General features: G+C 38.4%; 1 protein-coding gene across 1 annotated transcript in view; it reads left to right on the forward strand.

Annotated features, from left to right (window-relative positions):
- CFAP44 (cilia and flagella associated protein 44) overlaps positions 1-19,871 on the forward strand; it is a 42,563-nt gene that overhangs the window by 8,239 nt on the left and 14,453 nt on the right. The window contains exons 9-24 of the mRNA XM_009573819.1: positions 886-1,041; positions 1,721-1,768; positions 2,832-2,931; positions 4,176-4,270; positions 6,798-7,007; positions 7,954-8,064; positions 9,772-9,924; positions 11,721-11,942; positions 12,387-12,529; positions 13,404-13,674; positions 15,636-15,691; positions 16,128-16,290; positions 16,611-16,741; positions 17,691-17,896; positions 18,278-18,443; positions 19,416-19,593. Of these exons, the coding sequence (XP_009572114.1) occupies positions 886-1,041; positions 1,721-1,768; positions 2,832-2,931; positions 4,176-4,270; positions 6,798-7,007; positions 7,954-8,064; positions 9,772-9,924; positions 11,721-11,942; positions 12,387-12,529; positions 13,404-13,674; positions 15,636-15,691; positions 16,128-16,290; positions 16,611-16,741; positions 17,691-17,896; positions 18,278-18,443; positions 19,416-19,593 (2,409 nt within the window). The remainder of the gene's footprint in view (positions 1-885; positions 1,042-1,720; positions 1,769-2,831; positions 2,932-4,175; positions 4,271-6,797; positions 7,008-7,953; positions 8,065-9,771; positions 9,925-11,720; positions 11,943-12,386; positions 12,530-13,403; positions 13,675-15,635; positions 15,692-16,127; positions 16,291-16,610; positions 16,742-17,690; positions 17,897-18,277; positions 18,444-19,415; positions 19,594-19,871) is intronic.

Raw genomic sequence — 19,871 nt, forward strand, 5'->3', positions numbered from 1 at the left:
ATCTCGGAGACACATATGCTGAAATAGAGGAAAAATTAAAAGAAAAAGCATCCTGAAGTTAACATATAATTCTATAAACTAAGGTCAAAAAGTTTTCCTTATCCATACCACCAGTTTCTGATCTCACCTGTCAATTATCAAGGACTTTGCAACCTTGTTTGCCTGCTCTTTGAGGGAAGATATGATGTGTCTTCTGCTGGTGTGTGAAAGACCCAGATAATCAATGGGAAGGTGACTGTTATAGAGGCACTTGGACAATGCCCTTAATAATATACTTTAACTTTTGGTCAGCCCTGAAGTGATCAGGCAGTTGGACTAGATGGTTGTTGTAGGTCCCTTCCAACTGAACTGAACTATAGAGGGTTTCAAACACCTTGGGGTTTTTGTTGTTGTTGTGTTTTATAAATTGATATTATCCTATTAGGAAAATTCACTTGGTTATAAGGGTGCCAACTGATGTCTTGTCCTTACCCCACAGAGCAGAACATGGATGTGTTAGATTTCCCATTCTTTCTTCTGTGCTGCCTCAGTATGAGCAATGCTGAGAGCAGGCCGATATCATTTACTCTCTATAGTTCTGAGACTGCTATGTACAGCTCTGCTAGTGCCAGGGCTGAATTTAAGCTACTTGTTGTTTCAGATTTGGACAGAGAATTTTTACATATACTTTGCATTGCACCCAAATGTATCAGATAGTAGTTGCTGATTGTCACTGTTCTAGATTACATTCAAAGCAGCGAGGCAGATATGACAGGTCTCACTTTACCTGTAGAATCTATACTCCCCTGGTTTCTTACAATTTTGAATTTCCATATTAATCGTGTATGAAAACATAACCTGGCCTTATAAAGACCCTTTTTTTTTTATGCTTCCAACTCCATGAAGGTGTGGAACTTCGAGACAATAGATGCTGCTGATTCTGTGGATGACACAGGGTTACTAGAGGTCGAACCTATGAATGAACTTCATGTCGGCAGGAATGTCAGTCTGAGTTTCATGTCAAAAGTTCATGACTGTGGACAGCCCGTTTGGTATGCTCAGGTAAGACACACTCAAGTACATACATCTCTGTGGAGAAACACGGAATGAGGGAGGTGATGTTAAGTAACAGCAGGAGTCCATTACAAATCAGTATATTTCTTTTTTGTAGAATTCAATCTGCTTCTGGATCTATATATCATAAAAAACCTTCTTATTTTGTATATATATAAAATATTCTTTCAAACACTGGAACAAGTTTGCTAGAGAGGTGGTTTATGTCCCAGGCCTGTCAGTGTTTAAGAGGCACTTGGACATTGCCCTTAATAATATACTTTAACTTTTGGTCAGCCCTGAAGTGATCAGGCAGTTGGACTAGATGGTTATTGTAGGTCCCTTCCAACTGAACTGAACTGTGCTATGCTATGCTATTCTATTCTATGCTATTCTATATTTTTAGTGTATAGTAACTATTCACTAGTTATTAGAGTCTCACCAGTGTGAGACTCTGGCTTTCAGAGCCAGAACTGCATAAGAATAGGAGAATGTCGAAAGGTATTGTCCAAGTACTGTTATCTTGGACTGATGGATAGGACTGATAGGACCAACATCACCACATTCAGTCATTTCAGTTTCACAATGATACTCATTAAGGAATTTTTAAGGAGCCATCATGGGCAGTTTTCTTTCCAAATTGAATTTGAAAATATTCAAATTACATGTTTTGCTTTTTCTTCTTCAGGATACCAACGGAGCAATCTGGAAGCTGGATTTGACGTTTTCAAATATGGTAAGTTTGTTTTCTTTTTCTTTCTTCTGATTTCTTCAATTCCTTTGCAATAACTTCCTTTAACTATACTGGATACCTCTGCAATGAAGTTTGTGTTTTATGAAGCTGCACAGTTGAAAATTTTAGCATTGAAATAGATTTTTTTTTTCCCTTAAAATTTTATTTTATTTTCATAATGTTATTGATTACAATGATTGTGCAGGATTATAAAAAATAATTTTATTTTTGATTCCTGAAATTTTGGCTGCCAAATTCAAGGAGTTTTATTCTCATAAACCAGTAATAAAAGTTGCATGGATGCAGGAAACGAGTTCAAAGAGTATTGATATATCCTGTCTAGATAGGTGTTTGAAACAATCCTTACTGTTGTCTCTAAAGAACTAGGAAAAACAAGGAGAAGATTAAATGCACTTCACATGTTTTATCCTACTGGTTACTAGTGTTACCGCTGGAGATGTTTTTGATGGAGAAATAGATGATGCAGTTAAAATGGGGGCATTTAATTTTTGCTGCCGAACATATTAAGTAGATGGGAACAATCCCTTTGAGTGGAATAAAGTTCTCTGGCAACAGGTAAAATTATGTTCCAAGAATTTTATGGTAAATAAAAGATGTACAAAGCATACTATAAAAACTAATGTAAAAATGTATAGCAAAACCTGGAATTCCTTGGATGATGAAATGATTTCCCGGGCAGCATAAGCCCTAGGCTTGAGAGCATTTTCTTTGCCTTCAGAGCAATAGCTGTTTGTTAAAAATATTAATTCCAAGCCTGAAACCACTAATTAAAGGCATTCCCCTTTATTTTCATATAGAAAATGACGGCATTTTAAATGAACTGAATGTTCCTACACTAATTTTGCTCATGATCTTCCTATGAACATTTAAATTAAAAAAAAAGGGGGAGGGAATTGCATATAGGTACCTCATGCATGCCAAATTTTGTTCACACAAACAGCACCTGTGTAAGTTTTTCAGGTTCATTGTAGGTATGGCTGGTAATACCTTGTAAGTGCAGCTCCAGAATGTAGCAGAATTTCTGTTCTTCTGTTTTGCCCTGCAGACCCGTGATCCAGAGTGCCTGTATACCTTTCACTCTGGAAGAATTGAAGCCATGAGTGTCTCTCCCATTACATACCTTCTGGCTACCACTGCTCTTGACCGTAAGTATACTACTCCTTTCCTCTCATACCGCTGTAATTATTGGTTTTGAAGAGCAATGATGCTTGGTTTGGAACTATTCTGTTCTGAACTGAAGTTGTGTATTTGCTCTTGAGAAGTCAAAAGTCACTTTACAGACAATTGTTATTCCTGGGATCAGTTCCTTCATAGTTAAGACAAATCATTTATGTTTTGAAATAATGCATTAAGGCTGCTTCATCTGGGATTTTAACAAGAGAAGTTTTTTATGGGAAGCTTTGTAAATACTGTTGGTTCTGAAGGAATGGCTGAAAATATCAGACATTTGGTTTGAATAATAGCAGTTGTATTCAAGGCTCTGGATCGATAAATGTTGGGATCTTTGTTTTGTAAGGAGTTACATACATCTCCAGCATTGTGTAAGTCATTGTGAATATTAATATTTGTGGCTTTCTTAGAAAATGCAATAGCTATCAAGCTCTCAAAAACAGCTAACGTAATTACAGACATATTTATTTAACTTATACAAATATTGCCATTTAGGCTTCTCACAGTTAGGTTTATCATGGTTTGAAAGAAGAACCACTGGCCCGAACATTAACAATGTCATTTACACTTCTCAGAAAATGCTACAAGGTCTTTAACTCAATTCTTGTCAGCAGTATCTTGTCATTTGTCTGTTTTATACAATGTACATGCACTTCTAGCCTGAAGACAAACTCCTGCCAGTTGAGCAAATGACACTTAGGATACATGCCAGCTGGAATGGAATTTTATGCAGACCAATATGTGTGTCTACTAATCTGTTAATTTCACCTCTGGTGAAATTGGCTTTTCTTTGGATAATCTTCCATTTTCTCCATTTAAATATTTTCCTCCCTAGGCAATTCCAAGTAGTAGCGTATCATCTTTTCCTATGTTGTCAATACAGATTTTCCTTACAGTATTTCACAGTTCTGTGATTACTTGAAAATTACACATTGTGGTCAGCATGTGACTTCTTATTATAACCCTCAGCCCTGACTTACAGGCTCTTGGGAGCCTGTAAGTTAAAGAGTGAAGAAAGCTTATATTTTGTTCATGAGCACTATGCTAGCTGTGGTACTCTGTACCCATCAGTCATGTCTTTTCAGATGGGTGTTTGATACTCAAAGACAAAAACTAATAACTTTCTGTCCAGCTTTAAATAAATAGACATTTCTCCATAAATCTTAAAATATAAGTGATGTTGCAAGAAATAAATTCTTACTGTCTCCTTTCCACACAGGGTCAGTGCGTATCTATGATTTCATCAGCAACAGTCAACTGAGTGAAATTAAGTTTAAACAAGGAGGAACAGCACTGATATGGGCACCTCGTGTTGTGAGTTTTTGCTAGTATGTTAACAAAAATTCATACAGGGCCTATGAGCCTGCCAGCATCAAGAAAGTTGCTCACAATACAAGACCTTAAAGAATTCACTGTTAGGCCGTGCTGGAATTTACTGTAGTATTATGTATGTATAAGTTTGTGGAGTAGTATGTATGTATAATAGTATGTGTACAGTTTGACTTTACTGTGGATTGTCAGGTATCTTGCTTTTTGTCTTCCTGAGATTTTAAAATCAGATCTCAGTGTGCAGTCCCAGGAAGCAGTCTTAGTTTATAGACTAATAGCTTCTATTTAACCCACGCAGAGTAATTGTCAATTAACATGAGTTAGTTAACACATTTTGAAATGACAGCCCAGACAATCCACAAACATTTGGAGATAAATCATAAAAAACTGTTGCCAGAACTGATCATTTGTGGAGTGTGGAGTCTATCACTTTTAGACATATTTGCTAATTTTAATTAAAATAGCATCTAGTTATGTTTTTGAGGAAACATAGCAAGCCTGGTGGGTTAATTATAAGCAAAGTTATGGAGGAAAGTGCTTACTTGAATTTCCAAGGCAAGGGTAACACTGGAACAGTGCTATTACAACTACAATTCTGGCCATGCAGACTTTCAGGGATGCTGTTAGGTGATGACCTATACATTCAAGAGGTAAGCTGATTGTCACAATAAATTGTACAGCATTACAAAACTGACTCAGTTCAGTTTTACAAAAGTTGGCACTAAATACAATCTGAAAAATCAAAGGTATTTAGTGTACCTAGCTGCATTTAAAATCCCATTAGATACTTACACATAGCTTAAGGTGCTCAAATATATTTGAAAATCTGTGCTGTTAATCTAAGAAAATTTCATCCAACATATTTTGAAGCATCTGTGTACCATAATATCCTCATAGGCAAGCTAGCAATGTACAGGTTAGATAAGTGAACAGTGACACGGATTTAAAACTGCCTAAATGGCTGGGCCCCAGGGAATAGTGATCAGCAGCACAAAGTCCAGTTAGAGGCAAGCCTCTAGCAGTGTACCCTAGGGATGATTACAGGTGCCAATATTCTTCATTAATTACCTGGACACTGGAACAGAGTGCACCCTCAGCAAGTTCACAGATGGTACAAAACTGAGAGGAGTGGCTGGTACTCTAGAGGGTTGTGCTGCCATTCAGGGGGATCTGACCATGCTGGAGAATTGGGCTGAGGTGAATCTCATGAAATTCAACAAGGGAAAATGTGAAGTCCTGCATCTGGGGTGGAATAAGCCCAGGCACCAGTACTGTCTGGGGGCCCACTAGCTGGAGAGCAGTTCTGCAGAGAAGGATCTTGGGATCCTGGGAGACAGCAAGCTGACCATGAGCCAGCAATGCACCCAAAGAAGTCCAACAGCATCCTGGGCTGCATTAGCAAGGGCGTTACCAGCTGATCGAGGGAGGTGATCCTTCCTCTCCACTCAGCACTGGGGAGGCCACATCTGGAGTGCTGGCTCCCTAATAAAAGAAAAATATGGACTTAATGGACGGAATCAAACGCAGAGCCATAAATTTGAGGTCCATGAGTGACTCCCCTTGATCATTTACTAAGCAATGCTATCGTACACCTGCTTATTACAGAGGGGCTTTTTAAGATAAGACATCACGGGCTGATGTCCCCAGATAATGGAAAGACAGTTCCCCCAGCTCCCTTCTGAACAATAAACTTTTTCATACCTAAGATCATACTTTTGCCAATCGCTCACAGAGCTTATCCATTCACCCTCATCTCTTCACACAGCAATTCTTCTGGTCTCATTTCTGGTGTGCATTAATATTGATCTGTCCCGTGTCTGGAGCTGGCTCAGCTTATAAATCATTTCAAGACATTACCATATTTGGCTAATATCAGCTAAATCTGCAAGTCCAGCTAGATCCAGCTAAAACACAGGCCTGTTTCTGCTAACTCTTCTCTCACAATTCAAGCCTGTCTACATTATTAGAAATTGGCTTACCTACAGGGCTTATGGTAAAGACTCCATAGCCTCCTCTTTCCATCTCAAGTAGCTGTCCCTATTGATGACTGTACTTTACATGGAGTCAGCCAGACCCAAGCCTGTGCCCTCACCTCTTCAAAAATCATACCCACATTTGATGCCCAATATTATATTCAGGGTAATATAATAATTCCTTTTTTGAGTTCCAACTCTTCTCCTTAAGAAAAAGCTACTGATATATTTGTATATCAGTATGAATTACCTCTTCCTTAGAGGTTACAACCACATCCTCATTAACATTTCCAGTCTAAAAGCCATGTTATCAGCAAAAAAAACCCCAACCCAAACCAAAAAATAACCCCCAGTCCTCCCACTCACTTTATGGTAGCATATTAGAGAGGATAAACATTTCCCATGTATGCGATATTCTTTGTGCTTTAGCAACACTTCCATGTAAGATGAGTTACGGGTTAACACCAGAGCATTACAGATTCTCATCCTAAGCTCTCAGATGTACACTGTGATTTTTTTCTTCATTCTTCCACTCAAAGGTAAATCCTAAAGGAGGTCTAATTGCAGTGGGGTTTGAAGATGGCGTTGTCCGCATAATTGAAGTTTATGATCCCAAAGGACTGCCTGTTCTTGCAGGACAGACCAATACAGAGAATGCAGAGATAAATCTGAAACAAGCTTTCAAACCTCATGTTACTGCAGTTACAGCCTTGGCATATGAACCAAATGGAGATGTGCTTGCCACAGGGGTATGTATCACTTCTTTTGGTTATTTTTATTAAGCCACAGATGTAGAGATTATTTAAAGAGATAAGGTAAAGTTTGTTTACTGACAACACAGTTATACTTCTGTTATTGCTGTTGATCGCTTCTTGTAGTTCTCTGCAGTGCTGGGGGAAGAGAAGGATCTGTTTGCACTCACATTTGTTTTCTGAAGGAAAGCAACCGTGCAATTCATACAATTAATTTTGTGAATTACTGGACTGTTTAGTGTGAATGCTGTAATCCTCTTTGAAGATGGATTTGGTTCACTTTGGAATTAGTTTAGTAGTATCTTGGAATTAGTAAAAGCAAGTCTGTTTGTACACCACCTTGGCAGCCCTCCAGTTGCTACCCAGCAGTGCTTGGCCTTACAACAGGATCGACCAGTTGGTTTGTCAGTGTGCTTGCTAGTCTTTGAGATGATTTCCAGTCAATGTAGTCTCTCTTTTTAAAAGCTAGCCTTCAGCCATGGTCAGTGCATTTGCAGTTACATGTTCTTGAGCTGAATCGCCATGCATTTCACTTCATGCAGGTTTTAAGCTGCCATGCATCATGTTGTGCACCAGTTCTGGATTTTCTTGTTATCCAGGGAAGTCAGCCTGAGCTGTCTTATCTGAAAAATCAGCCCTGAGCCTGAGCTTTAGAGGAGCTCCTGGGGCAATGGGCAGAAAGCACATGGCTGGGGATGCCAGGTGAGGCCCATCAGGGCAATTAAGGGCTATGGGTGCGCTCAGGGCCCTGGATTAACGTGGGCAGGATTTTTATTTCCTCCCTGGAATCATCATGGAAGTCCAATTCTAAGTTCCAAGGCACTTGTAAGTCCCCCTGTTGAGCCACAAAACATTCGAAGTATGTGTTTATGTTATAAAGTACTTACAGTCTTTTGAATTTTTGGTCAGCTTTGATTCAGTCATCTTTGTTTTTTTTTCTCAGAGTAAAGACAAAACTGTTTTCTTTTTTGCTGTTGAAGATGAATACGAGCCAATTGGATTCATCTGTGTCCCTGGGCCTGTGCAGGCATTACAGTGGTCTCCACCTTCTCATGTGAGTAATGCATGTTTGTTTTCTTTCCTTCCCTACAGTGTTAAAATGTCATTTTGAAAAGAACTTCCAATGAAAATAGATGAAGATCCATGACCCTAGCCATGTTCTCTATAGACAATGCAAAAGATGTTTTGCTACTTTGTCCTTCATGCTGCTTCAGAATGGCAGATAGGTTCTGTGTAGCTGTATCTCTGGTTCAGTCACTTTGGATATATTTTGGACTTTGGATAATAAAGAGCAGAAACATATGCAAACCACAAAATTTTGCTCAGCTTTTTGAGTTCCTGCCTTGAAGAAACAAGCCTCTGCCTCAGCTTTTGGAAGGTCTTAGTCTTCTTTGATAAAAGAGTTATTTGAGCATTATTGCTGTGCCTCTTGCCCATATTAAAACAGGCTTTTGCAAAGCTTTCGGACCACATTGAGAAAGCTTTTGGGTGCTTCTTGGAATTCACACTCTGTATTTGAAGTGTCTCAGTGACATATTCAAATAGATTCTTGGTAATATTTTAAAACTTTTATAAGGTTAGAGTAACATCTGAAACTTTGGTTGGTCCAGTATTCTTATTTAGAGGGGAGATTGTTCATTATATTTAGATGCTGACAAAGTGGCCAGCAAGATACATTATACTGGTGCACAGTGGCAAAGTGTAGCTAATTGTTGCTTGTTCATGGGAACTGATAAAAACTGTATTGGTAAAAGAACTCTTGCTGATATGAACTCTATCTTACTGCAGAAATGACAGATCTTGATCTGACAGTTGCATTTTGAGTCCTTTCCTTGAGGACAAGGTACTCCTACTTACTAAAAAAGCACCCATCATGTCTTCGATGTGTTAGATTCCCTCTGAGTAATTTTGTCCACCAGTACTGTGTCTCCACTGCTAGATGTGAACACTTACTAAACACAGTACAAGCATCTGAGTGTTACACTACTTTTTTTATCTTTAAAAAAAACACCTTGGGGGTTAAATACTATATATTTAATGAATGCATTTGTAAGGCTGAGATTTTATAGGCACAAGAACCATATCATTCATAGTTAAGGTTTCCATAGCAACTCTAATATGCCCCCTTTGCACATTTTTAGTGATGGGTCAGATAAAATAACGCTCTCTCTGTTCTCCAGATAGCTTATGAAAATTGAAACTAAATACAGACTTGCCTTTTAAAATCTCAAAACACTAAATAATTATTACCCTCACCTCGCCTATTCTTCCTAACTTTGCATTTTAAAGGACCTGGCAGGTACTAGCAAAGCACAAACAAACTCAAAGCTAAATAGGATTTGGCAAGATTCTGAGCCCAGTCTTGAAGATATAAAGCATTTATTAGTATAGAAACATACGAAATTTCAAACAATTATCAAACCAAAACCTCAGTTCCTAACTTTTGGGTCAGATCCATCCTTTAGTTTAACCAAACTCCCAAAATATAATCATGCTGCTTCCAAGCTAGATAGTGTCAGAATGATAGCTGTTTTGTATATGGCAAGGACGTCTTCAATTCCTTAGCTTTGCCTAGGATACATAGTATAAAAGAAGCTCACAGATTTCTGATGTCCATTTAAAAAAGAGCACAGTTAGAGTTAATGCCTCCTGGCTGGAACTTGGCTTTCTACCTATGCATCTTCTGACTAACTTTTTCCCATTGCTGTCAATTCCATGTATACATCTACCCTATACTTGTATTTTTTGTGGTTTTGTACAGGTGAAGAGCACACTGCTCATCCTTTGTGAGAATGGCTTTGCTCTTCAGGTTCCTGCCCCTCTCCCTGAGGAACAGGATACAGTGTCCACCTATCAAATAAAAAACCTGCCGACACAGTACTTCCATTTTTATAGTATTAAATCGCGAATCAAGGTAAAGAATTCTCCTGTGGAGGAATTTAATGTTCTTCATGTGCCAGAAGACAAAACTACCCAAAAAGGTTTCTAGTCCCTGTGTTGCACCATAGGATTTTTGCTAAGCGTCTTGAAGAGGAAGGCCAGGTAGAGTCCATTTGTGGCTGAGTTTCAACATTTGAAATTAGAAGTTGTTGTTTGTTTATTCAAATAGAACATACATCACACTGAAAGCATGATGTGCATTTTGATTAGAATTAGAAGATAGCATTAGTGAAAGGGAAAGGTAGTATAGCGCATTAGTTCTCAAAATATTTTCATTTTGGTAATTCTCAGAAGAAGTATATTTCTTGTGGTTGATGTTAGCCCTGTAGGAAATTCCTTTGAACAGTCATAAACACCCATGTGGTCACTTTGAGGCAAACATGAAACATCTTTTTTTTTTTCCCAGCAGTTATATATTTCTGATTTTTTAAAAATGTTGTAATAACTTTAAAGGGGTGGTTTTTATTTCTGAATGAGAACTAGCATTTTAGTAGATATGCGGGGCCAAAGGAAAAAAGTTATGCTGGTGTTAGGTTCAGGAGCAGAGCTCCAGTGAGCGGGCTCTCAGACCCATGTTCAATCCATCACAATCCAACAGCCTCTCTAGTTCTATTCTTAACCTGTGATTTCTCTGCTTTCTCTATTAACTGCTTCTGTCTTCTGAATGGTGCATTACTGAATGTCAGGCAAAGCCGCATTTCTTGTTATAACTAGGAGGAAGTCAGCATTCAGGAGGAAGATTTCTTGGTGGTTTTCTCACAGGAAGAACCAGAAGAATGATCACAAAGCTAGCATACATATGTAAGGAAAGATTGAAAGAATGTGTGTGGAGTTTTATTGTTTTTTTTTTTTTTAGTCAAAAGAAAAGAATATTGTTGGGAGACACTATAAATCTTTAAAAATAGAGAAGGTTTCTACAGGTCTCTTTTTCATCTGGGAATAGATCAATAATTAATAAGTTGCAACGAGGATGTTCTAGATAAGACTTAAGGAAAGATTTCTAATAGTGAGGGTGGTGAAGCACTAACATAGTTTGCGTAGGCTGTAGAGTCCCCATAGCAGGAGATTTTTGCAGGGTAGGTCAGACAAACATCAGCTGATAATATTTAAGGTTTAGCTGATTCTGCTTTCAGGCAAAAGAATGCTCTTTTGAGATTCTTTCCAGACCTTTCTCTGTGATTTGCTATCTAATATCTTCTTAGGAAGATGCTGTTTTACAGAATGTTTGATATTTGTTTGTGCTAAAGTAGGCTTGAATGGAAAGGGGGTTTTCAAGGTTTTATAAATCTGCAAGTGTCTTCCCTTCATTGTTCAGAAGAAGTAAAGTCCATTACAACTTCTCTTTTTTTACTCTACATCAATGATGCACTAGAACTCGGGAATTTGAATTCAGCTTTCCAGTGCTTTTCTTTCTCCTGGGCAGGCAAGGATAGGTTTTAGGAGTTCTGCAGAAGTAGTATGCTCATAGTGGTTAATATTGGGAATAATCTCTCTGAGGAAATGCTGAAGTCTGCTTCTCATGCAAAATGGTTTCTGTTTCAAAGGACCATGAGTTAAAATACTTTGGAGGAGGAAAATGGGGGCATTCCACTGGAGACTCCCATGAAGTCTGGTTGATCTCTGCTTAGTTGATGGAAAAGAGATTTCTCTAGATATTCTGTATGTATAATGCCAGGACCACCCTGGATTTCATTTATGAGACTCCTTCGGTCAGTAATGCGTGGAGTGCCTTGGTTTCATGTCTCCGTGTTTTTCTGCATGTTGTAATAGCTGGAAGAGGAGATTGCACTGAGAGAGAAAAGAAAGCAGGAGAAGGAAAAAGCAAAACTTGAATGGATAAAGCAGCAACAGGAGATGGGAAAGGAGATAAAAGAAGAAGAACCTGAAGAGGAACCCGAAGAAGAGCCATTGCCACCTCTCTACATACCAGAGGAGCCCAGTCCCATCCTCTGTGGGTTTTATTCAGCACCAGGAAAATTTTGGCTTTCCTTGGTAAATCAATTTTTATTTCATGTTGATGGGATTGCAAGATGTGGCAACCTTCCCTTCACATCTGCGTGCCTTAGAAAACTGATTATCTGAAACCTGCCATCTCTAGGTCATGGAATTCTCTTCATACTTGATAGTTCCAATGGTCTTTGTGAAGTTTCCAGTAGGTACGCTTCCTGGTGATGCCTGAATGGGCACAAAGGCTAAGCTGTTCCCTACAAGCAGAAGGTAGAATCTTAACATATTGGTAGGATGGCTTGTAATGCCAGTGATCTTGATAGATTTTTCCCTGTGGGTAAATAGGATCTCTAGATGTTTGGAAGTAACATTTTCTAACCTATCGTAGAACCTTAAGAAAGGAAGAATTATTCTGAAAATTACATTTACCTAGTCAACTGCTTCAGTGTTCTTTTGTCACCATTTCTTTATGGTCCTTCTCTTCTTCAGGGTGGGTATGACTCAGGGTTCCTCTATCATTGTGAATTCTCAAATGATCACCAAGACGACCCTGAAAACAAGAAAGATGAACCCTTTGAAGTGATTCCTATTGAGGACACTGACGACAATCCCATCCACCAAATCTCCTTCTGGTAAAACATTGTGATGAAATTGAACTTGGAAGGGAGGAGGGTACAGTGTTTTGTCCCTTTTTAATTGTGGCTCAACTCTAGCATGCAGGAACTCTCTCTGGTTTTCCTGGTACTGAGTTTCACTTAAAATTCCCAATGGACACAGTTCGGTGCTGTGTCTGACAATAATTTAAAAAGCCCTTCCAAGATGAAAATGTCTGATTTCTAATTAAGTACTGATTAGGACTCAAACATCCTAGATTGTAGAACTCCAGGAGAACCATTAGAAGTCTCTGCAAGTTGGGATCACCAGAACAACAGTTCTTTTTTATAGTTAGGAAAGAGAGGAACACAGTTAGCCCCTCAAGGAGAACATGGAGGGATAATTCCATCCCTCTTGTGCAAAGAATACAGGCTTCTCAGGACATTCTGTGAACTGTACAAATGAAAAGGGTGAACTATTTTCAGACTCTCAACATTAGGTTCCCTGTAAGGCTAGGCATGTCCTGCATCTAAGGAGGCAGGTTTAGTTCAGGCTTTAATCTACAGCTGGCTGCATTCGCCACCATCTGTACTAGATGGCGAGCAGGGAAGGAAAACTGTTTTTCTAGCTCTGAACTTGGTGTCTGCTACCCTGCCCAACTCAGGGCTGAGACCAGTTCCATGATAGCCAGCAAGTGCTGGAACATTCCTGAGCAGTCAGTTAGCTGGAAAAAATTTTGTAGTAGTATCACACATACTTTAAATGGTCCAAATACTTTGCTCCCAGCTTACAAACTTGGGAAAGCTACATTTATTAAGTTAGATTAGCTCTTTTCAAGTATCATGTTTTGGGCTGTGGCCTTACTTGTTACAAGTTGCCTGCTATTACTGTTTCTTGTTGCTTATTTGACAGTACCAGCAGATTATTGATGTTCTGTGGGATGCAAAATGGTGCGCTGCGTGTTTATCCTCTCCAAGATAAAGACCTCAAAGTGAATACCCTGAAGGAATACTGGTCCTTCAATGTACATGACAATGATTATGGCCAGATCCAGGGGATCTGTTCTAGTTATGATGATAGGTTTCTGATTACTTGTGGTGGAGATGGAAACATTTTTACTTTCAACATCTTGTCTCCAGAGGATGTTCACAAAGAGCTAAAAGCCAAAATCCCCTCTCCTAGGGTAAGTCGCTACCCTCTTTCACTGAATTAGGCCTATTTACAATGAAACTACTGCAGGTGGGCAAAATCCAGTTCAATTATTTGGTATCATAGATCTTTCATAGCAAAAGCTGAGCTTTCCCAAACAATTTGGAAGAAGAGCTCTTGCAAAACGTTCCCTAATAAACAGGCACTATGACTGCATTGTTCCTTCGCAATGTTTTGTGTTTTTCTCCAAATAAGCATAGTATATGTTGTTCACGTATAATATTCTACTAGTCTTTTCCCACTCAAAGCTGTAATCATGCACATGCCTAGAATGAAAGAACCACAAGGATTTGTCATACTTAATACCTGTCTTTGATTTAATTCCAGTAAAGTATGATTCTGCTCTGGATGGGGATTCTAGAAATAATGTTGGAGAATACCAAACATATAGTTTCTCAGTGCATCTGGTACATTCATATACAATTCACAAGTTGGATTTTTTAAATTTGCAAAATAGCACAGCATGATGCTGATCCTGTTGCTCTTTCACTCTTGGACAGCATTAGCAGTCATGATTTTACAGATGTCCTGTAATCACTATAGAGCTCATCACCTTTAGCATGTTTGAACAGATGACACTGGAACTCGATAACAGTTCTACTGATAATACACAAAAAGAGAGAGGTGTCAACTTCCCCACTGAAAATGTTCAGAATTTATTGAATTTTTAAAAAATCTCTTGAGTGCCTGAATTAAACAAATATAACTTGAAAGAAGCAGTGAGACCTGTTGAGTAAAGAAGTGTTATCATGCACAATGAATTTTGGAGTAGATATACATTCAGTACAGTTTAAAGATCTTGAAAGTGTCAACATAAAACAAATCCAACTTTTAAATATTTTTAATAGTAGTTGGTAACTACATTTTGAAAGATGCTTGACGAGGGAGACAAAGAGGAAATTGTGATTTTGATCATTTAGTTGCATTGTTCGTGAGTAGTTGGAATTCTTTGTCAGTATCACAAGAATATATAGCACTGAGAATAGACTCAAAATAATTTTCTTAAACTAAGTGGATGATTGGAACCTGTGATATCAGAGCCTTGCTAGCTCCAGTATTACAAGTAGTGATTAATATACAACTATAAAGCATATATACAGTTTTATCATTTTGAGTATGTAAGTAGCTCTATATAAAGATCTTTATGGTCAATTTCTATTGTTCAGGCTAGCAACATTGCTTAATGACCATCCTAATAGAGTTTTTCCCTTATCAAAGTATATCTTCATTAAGTATCTATTCTAGTTTTAAGTCATGTGGAAGATTTTAAAAATTCCATCTTCATTAAACTTAATGAGATTCTTAGAGAATCAAATACAAATCCTCTGAAACTAATTGAGTTAAATTACAGATCAATTTAGTATGACTGTATTCACTGTAGGATGGTAGGCCCTCCTCTTTTTTTAGAGCATGATTGCCTAGGGAAATGAGGCTTGTGCGACTGCAGTGTCCATCCATCTGTCATTCTTCACAGCTAATAACTGTGAACCCATTATGCAGCCAGCAGAAGCAAACCAGATGAATTACACGTGTAACTTGGAATTAGCCCAGGATATGTTGTCTCTTGTCAACCTGGCAATGAGGGGAGACAAGAAAATTGGGTTTGGGGGGTAGAGAACCAAAGAAGTTATGGGACAGAGTGAAGTTAAGATAAGCAATGATGGTTATTGTTAATGGGGAGGATATAGGATTTGTGTTGTCTGTCCCTAAGAACCATGCTTCATTAGTTCTTTTACATGTAAACCAACTTAATTGCTTTTTGTTCTTGAAACATTAAACCCAGGTATTTAAGGCCCATATAGCAATATTGATCACGAAGGTTTCTTTAGGTTTTGTGAGAGGCAATGGGAGCTCTGTCTTAATGTTTGTAAAAGCTTTATTGTCTGTTGAAACTATTATTGCTTGTTTAAAGTCAAGACCACATTTTTATTCCAGAGTGGTCTTGAGAAGGAGAAGGCTGCTGAAGACATTGAGGATCCCAATGCCTACAAGTAAGAGGTGCTTGGATAATGGTGAAAGAGATTTTCAAGTGTTGGCAGCTCTTTCTTCAGGCCACATACTTCTTTTTGCCTCCTAAGAGGAGGGAGAAATTGATCACCCTGAATTTGGGTCATTTCCTTGTTACACACAAAGTTTTTTCAGCCTTTCCCTCCATTTCATCTACTTTTCTGTGGTAGTAATTCAAATATGGTACTCTGAGACTTACTTAACTTCAGACTACAGAGACAACACAAGGTCAAGGTCAAAGCCCTATGATGTTAGGACAGTACAAATATATAGGAAGATGATTCCTTTCTAAGTTACCTTCAGAGCCATTGTGTTCACTGGGATTTTAAGGCTGTCAAGGAAATGTAAAAGGTTACATAAACTGTAATCTTTCCTCTCTTCCATTGAGATAATACCATTTCCTTTTTCATGCATTTTCAGCATTGAGGAAGTCAAGCAGAAAAAGGAGTATGAACGGGTAATGAAGGAAGCTGAAGAAAAAAAAAAAAAGAAAAGAGAGGAGTTAATTGCACTGAGGCATGAGTTTCTTTCTCTTCTTCAAAAGAATCAGGAGTTGCCCAAGCACATGCAGCTGCACAGAGAGGTACATCTGGTTTTTATAAGGGTCATTTACCTTTAGAGGCACCTTCTTCTAAAATGTTGCTACCCGATGTGTTGGGGCCAAAGATGTTCAACCCTTTGGATTAAGGTAGTTCTATGAATATATAATTTACTGGGACTTCTGAATCACAGCTGATTTAAGAAGTATGTGGGAAAAATATGGTTATCTGTGGAGATCTGAATAGCTCCTGAAATAAAAGATTGTGTTGATGTGCATGGAACTCTGGCACCTGGGCAAAAATATTTATTACCAAAGCCTAGTAGCCAAGGTAATGTGGTGCTGGGTTTTCTGTCTTTCTGCAGCAGTATGAGATGGACCATAGGATCTTTGAGGAGCTGAATAGGCAGACAGCACAGAGAATCCAGTTAGTGCAAAAGGAGCTGGCTTGGGAACATGAGAAACACTTGATTGGACTGCAGAAACTACAAAATCAGTAACCGCTTTTCTTCTACTTCTCCCTCTGACCTTGCATGGGGCTTGTCATTTACGAAGTTGTACCTCCACAAGGAAAAAGAATGTGATTTTTTTTTTTTCCCCTCATATAATCAATATTTCTTTTGTTCTGTTATGATTCTGTTCTTATTTTACTTGGAACATACACAAGAGTATATACTGATATATGGGTGTACGTACTTCTTTTAAATCTTTGGTAAAAATTCAGATATGCAAATCAAGGAAGCAGCTTCATTCTGATTCACTTCTATGTGAAGAAAACTGGGGGTTTTTTTGAGACTAAGTTTGCCTGGGTTTTTTCCAGTAAGTTCAGTAAGAAGCAGGAACTCTTATTGGAACTTTGAAGAACAACCTGTGAAATGAATCCCTGTTTTTCAGGCATGTTGCACGTCTGTCAGATATTTTAGTGTCATTGCTAACACAATGTTCCCTATATAGTTTAAAGTTATGAAATGAACTTTCTCAGGAACACAAGTTTAAGGGCAAGGTGCATTTTGGGTTGGTTTCTTAAATCTAAATATACAGCAAAAGATGAATTCCTAAAAATAAATACACAATAGAAATAATACACAATAACAAAAACGCCGTAGACACACAGAGAGTGTGACTGGGAAAAAGACTTGAATGAACATGTTTTTAATCAGTCCTTAATGGAAGATGAAAGATATTCCCATGAAGAACCTGGTGTAAGTTTCAATATTGGGAGAGGCCTTAATATGTTTATTCTTGAGCATCTCCATTCTTAGATTGGATAAAAGTCAATAGATAGTGTCAGATGTCATCATGCTATTACTTACTGACTTGTGAATTTACATGTAATGATTGTACGTGCAATAAGTAAACTACATTATTCATGTCCTTTTGGTCAAGGAAAAATGGTAGGTTATGCCTACTGACATCAGACAGTTTTGTCTAATTTGGCTTTTCAGGTTTCGGGACTCACTGGAATTTGACACTGTTGTTGTTCATGCTATTCAAAGCAATCATCAGATTTCCACCTACAGACTTCTAGCAATGTCTGAGAAATACTACCAAGATAAGGAACATCTGTCATGGAAGAGGACAGTACTTAAACAGGCATGGAAACAAGCAGAAAAAAGGGAGATCATCGGAGAGACAAGGCATACGCATAGCGGTAATGGTGACCGTTTAAATCTTACCAGTTTCTGTCTTTCATCTCAGTTTGTTTTTCTGAGTCCAAGCTAAAGAAATTATAATTTCTTTAGGTACAGGTAAAGAAATTTAACTGTGGTATGTTTTTTCAGTACCTATATACATAGTAACACATATACATAGTTATGTTTAGGTCAATGCCAGCAATTGTCTGTCAACCCTATGGGTAGAATGTGACTAAGAGTCAAGTCAAAGAACCCAAATATGTTCAGAATGTCCACTGCAGTAGAACTATACTCATCAACACCAGCTCTACAGGAGCCATCCCAGGGGTTTTCCAGTATTTGGGGTTGCACTGTGCTGCATGGTATTTACATCTTCACATGGTTATTTTTTGGTCCAGACGATAGAATTTTCGAGGGCGAGGCTGAAAAGCTGAAGACATCAGAGGTCCGAAAGCCAACCACGCATTATATAGAAAGCAAACGTGAGCAAATCAGAAGAATTGTTGAGAAATCTGACAAGGTGAAAGCTAAGATCATGAAGAGGAAGGCGGAGTGGGATGAATTGTGAGTCTTGAACTGGACTCTGTGCCCTTTCAGTTGTCCTTCTTGTCTGAGGTCAAGTAATGCTATTTAGCTGTCATATGGCACTATAATCTCTCTGCCTAGTTTTCTGTGTTCCTAATGGTTGTAAATAAAATAAATGAGTTTTCACGTATCTCTGAGTCTCAAGAGAGCATTAAAATCTTTCAGTTAGTTTCTATGGTTCTTCTAAAATATTAAAAAACTTGAATTCAGCTAGGTAGCTGCATCTTCAGATAGGGAGTAAAAAGTCGTCTAAATCAATCATGACTGAGGGACACCTAGACCATTACAGTCAACTCTCAGTTAACCCTACCAGCACCACACAGAGCAGATTGTAGAGCTGTAATAGCTGGGTTAGGTCAGTTGTGCTAACATCACGGCCATTATGTGAGTGTTTGTGATATGCCTTCATGTTCCATGCTGGTCTTTATCTTGAGGGGCAAGAAAGGGGGACAAGACATCTTTGAATGCTCATGGAAGTACAGAAGTTCTTCATTAGGAGATGAATGACAGGGAATGGGACCAATGTAGAGACGGAGTACAAGGCTTTTTAAGGTTATTAAGTGTTTAACAATACAGAGTAGGATCAGGTATTCTGTGCTGCAGGCTGGTGAAGTGTTGACACATGGTTCCCTGAGACTGAGAGCAGCATGTACTTGCTAAACCCAGAACTCAGTCCAAACGTAGAGGTTTAACCTGTCCCATGGCAGATCTATGTTATAAGAGTTTTTTCTGAAAAAACAAAACAAAACAAAACAAAAACTGAGGTTTTTGTTCAAACATGCAAGGATATTCTTCTCAAAGTAGCCATTGGTTTCTGAAAGAGGTGTGTGATTCTTGATCCCTAGCTTACCTCCCAAGCCTTGCTGCAGAAATCAGAAGGTATGAAATGACCCTGTTTGTTCATCTGTATGCTTTCTGTCTTAAAGTTCAGCTTTGTTTTGTACCTACCAGATACAAGAGCAAACCTAGTGATGACTATGAGAATCCCAAGGCTGTTGAGGACATCAGAGAAGCACAGGAAAATATGGGATATTATAAGCTGAAGACTGCCACTAACTACAGAGTCCCTGAACACAAGCGTATGAACACTGAGAAGAAGATGGTGCAGCTTACATCCCTGGAAGTGTTGGTATGTAAACTGATTCATTGATGTGTATATTTCCCCCTTTTTGGGGGAGGGAGGATAGTGTATTAGTCACTGAAGAAATTTTTTGAAAGGAAGTCAAAGTGGATGTAGGAAGAGGCCTTGAAAGACAGACTGTCTTGAATCAGCTTTAGTTACAAATCAGCTTTTCTTTTGTTAGCTGTTAGTGCTTCACCAAACTCAAACCTGAATCAATCCAGGATAACTGTCAGCTGGCTCTCTTTATACAAGAAAGAGAATTTACCTTTTCTAGTACTTCAGCA

Source organism: Fulmarus glacialis, unplaced genomic scaffold, assembly GCF_000690835.1.
Source record: "Fulmarus glacialis isolate BGI_N327 unplaced genomic scaffold, ASM69083v1 scaffold13533, whole genome shotgun sequence".
NCBI lineage: Eukaryota > Metazoa > Chordata > Aves > Procellariiformes > Procellariidae > Fulmarus > Fulmarus glacialis.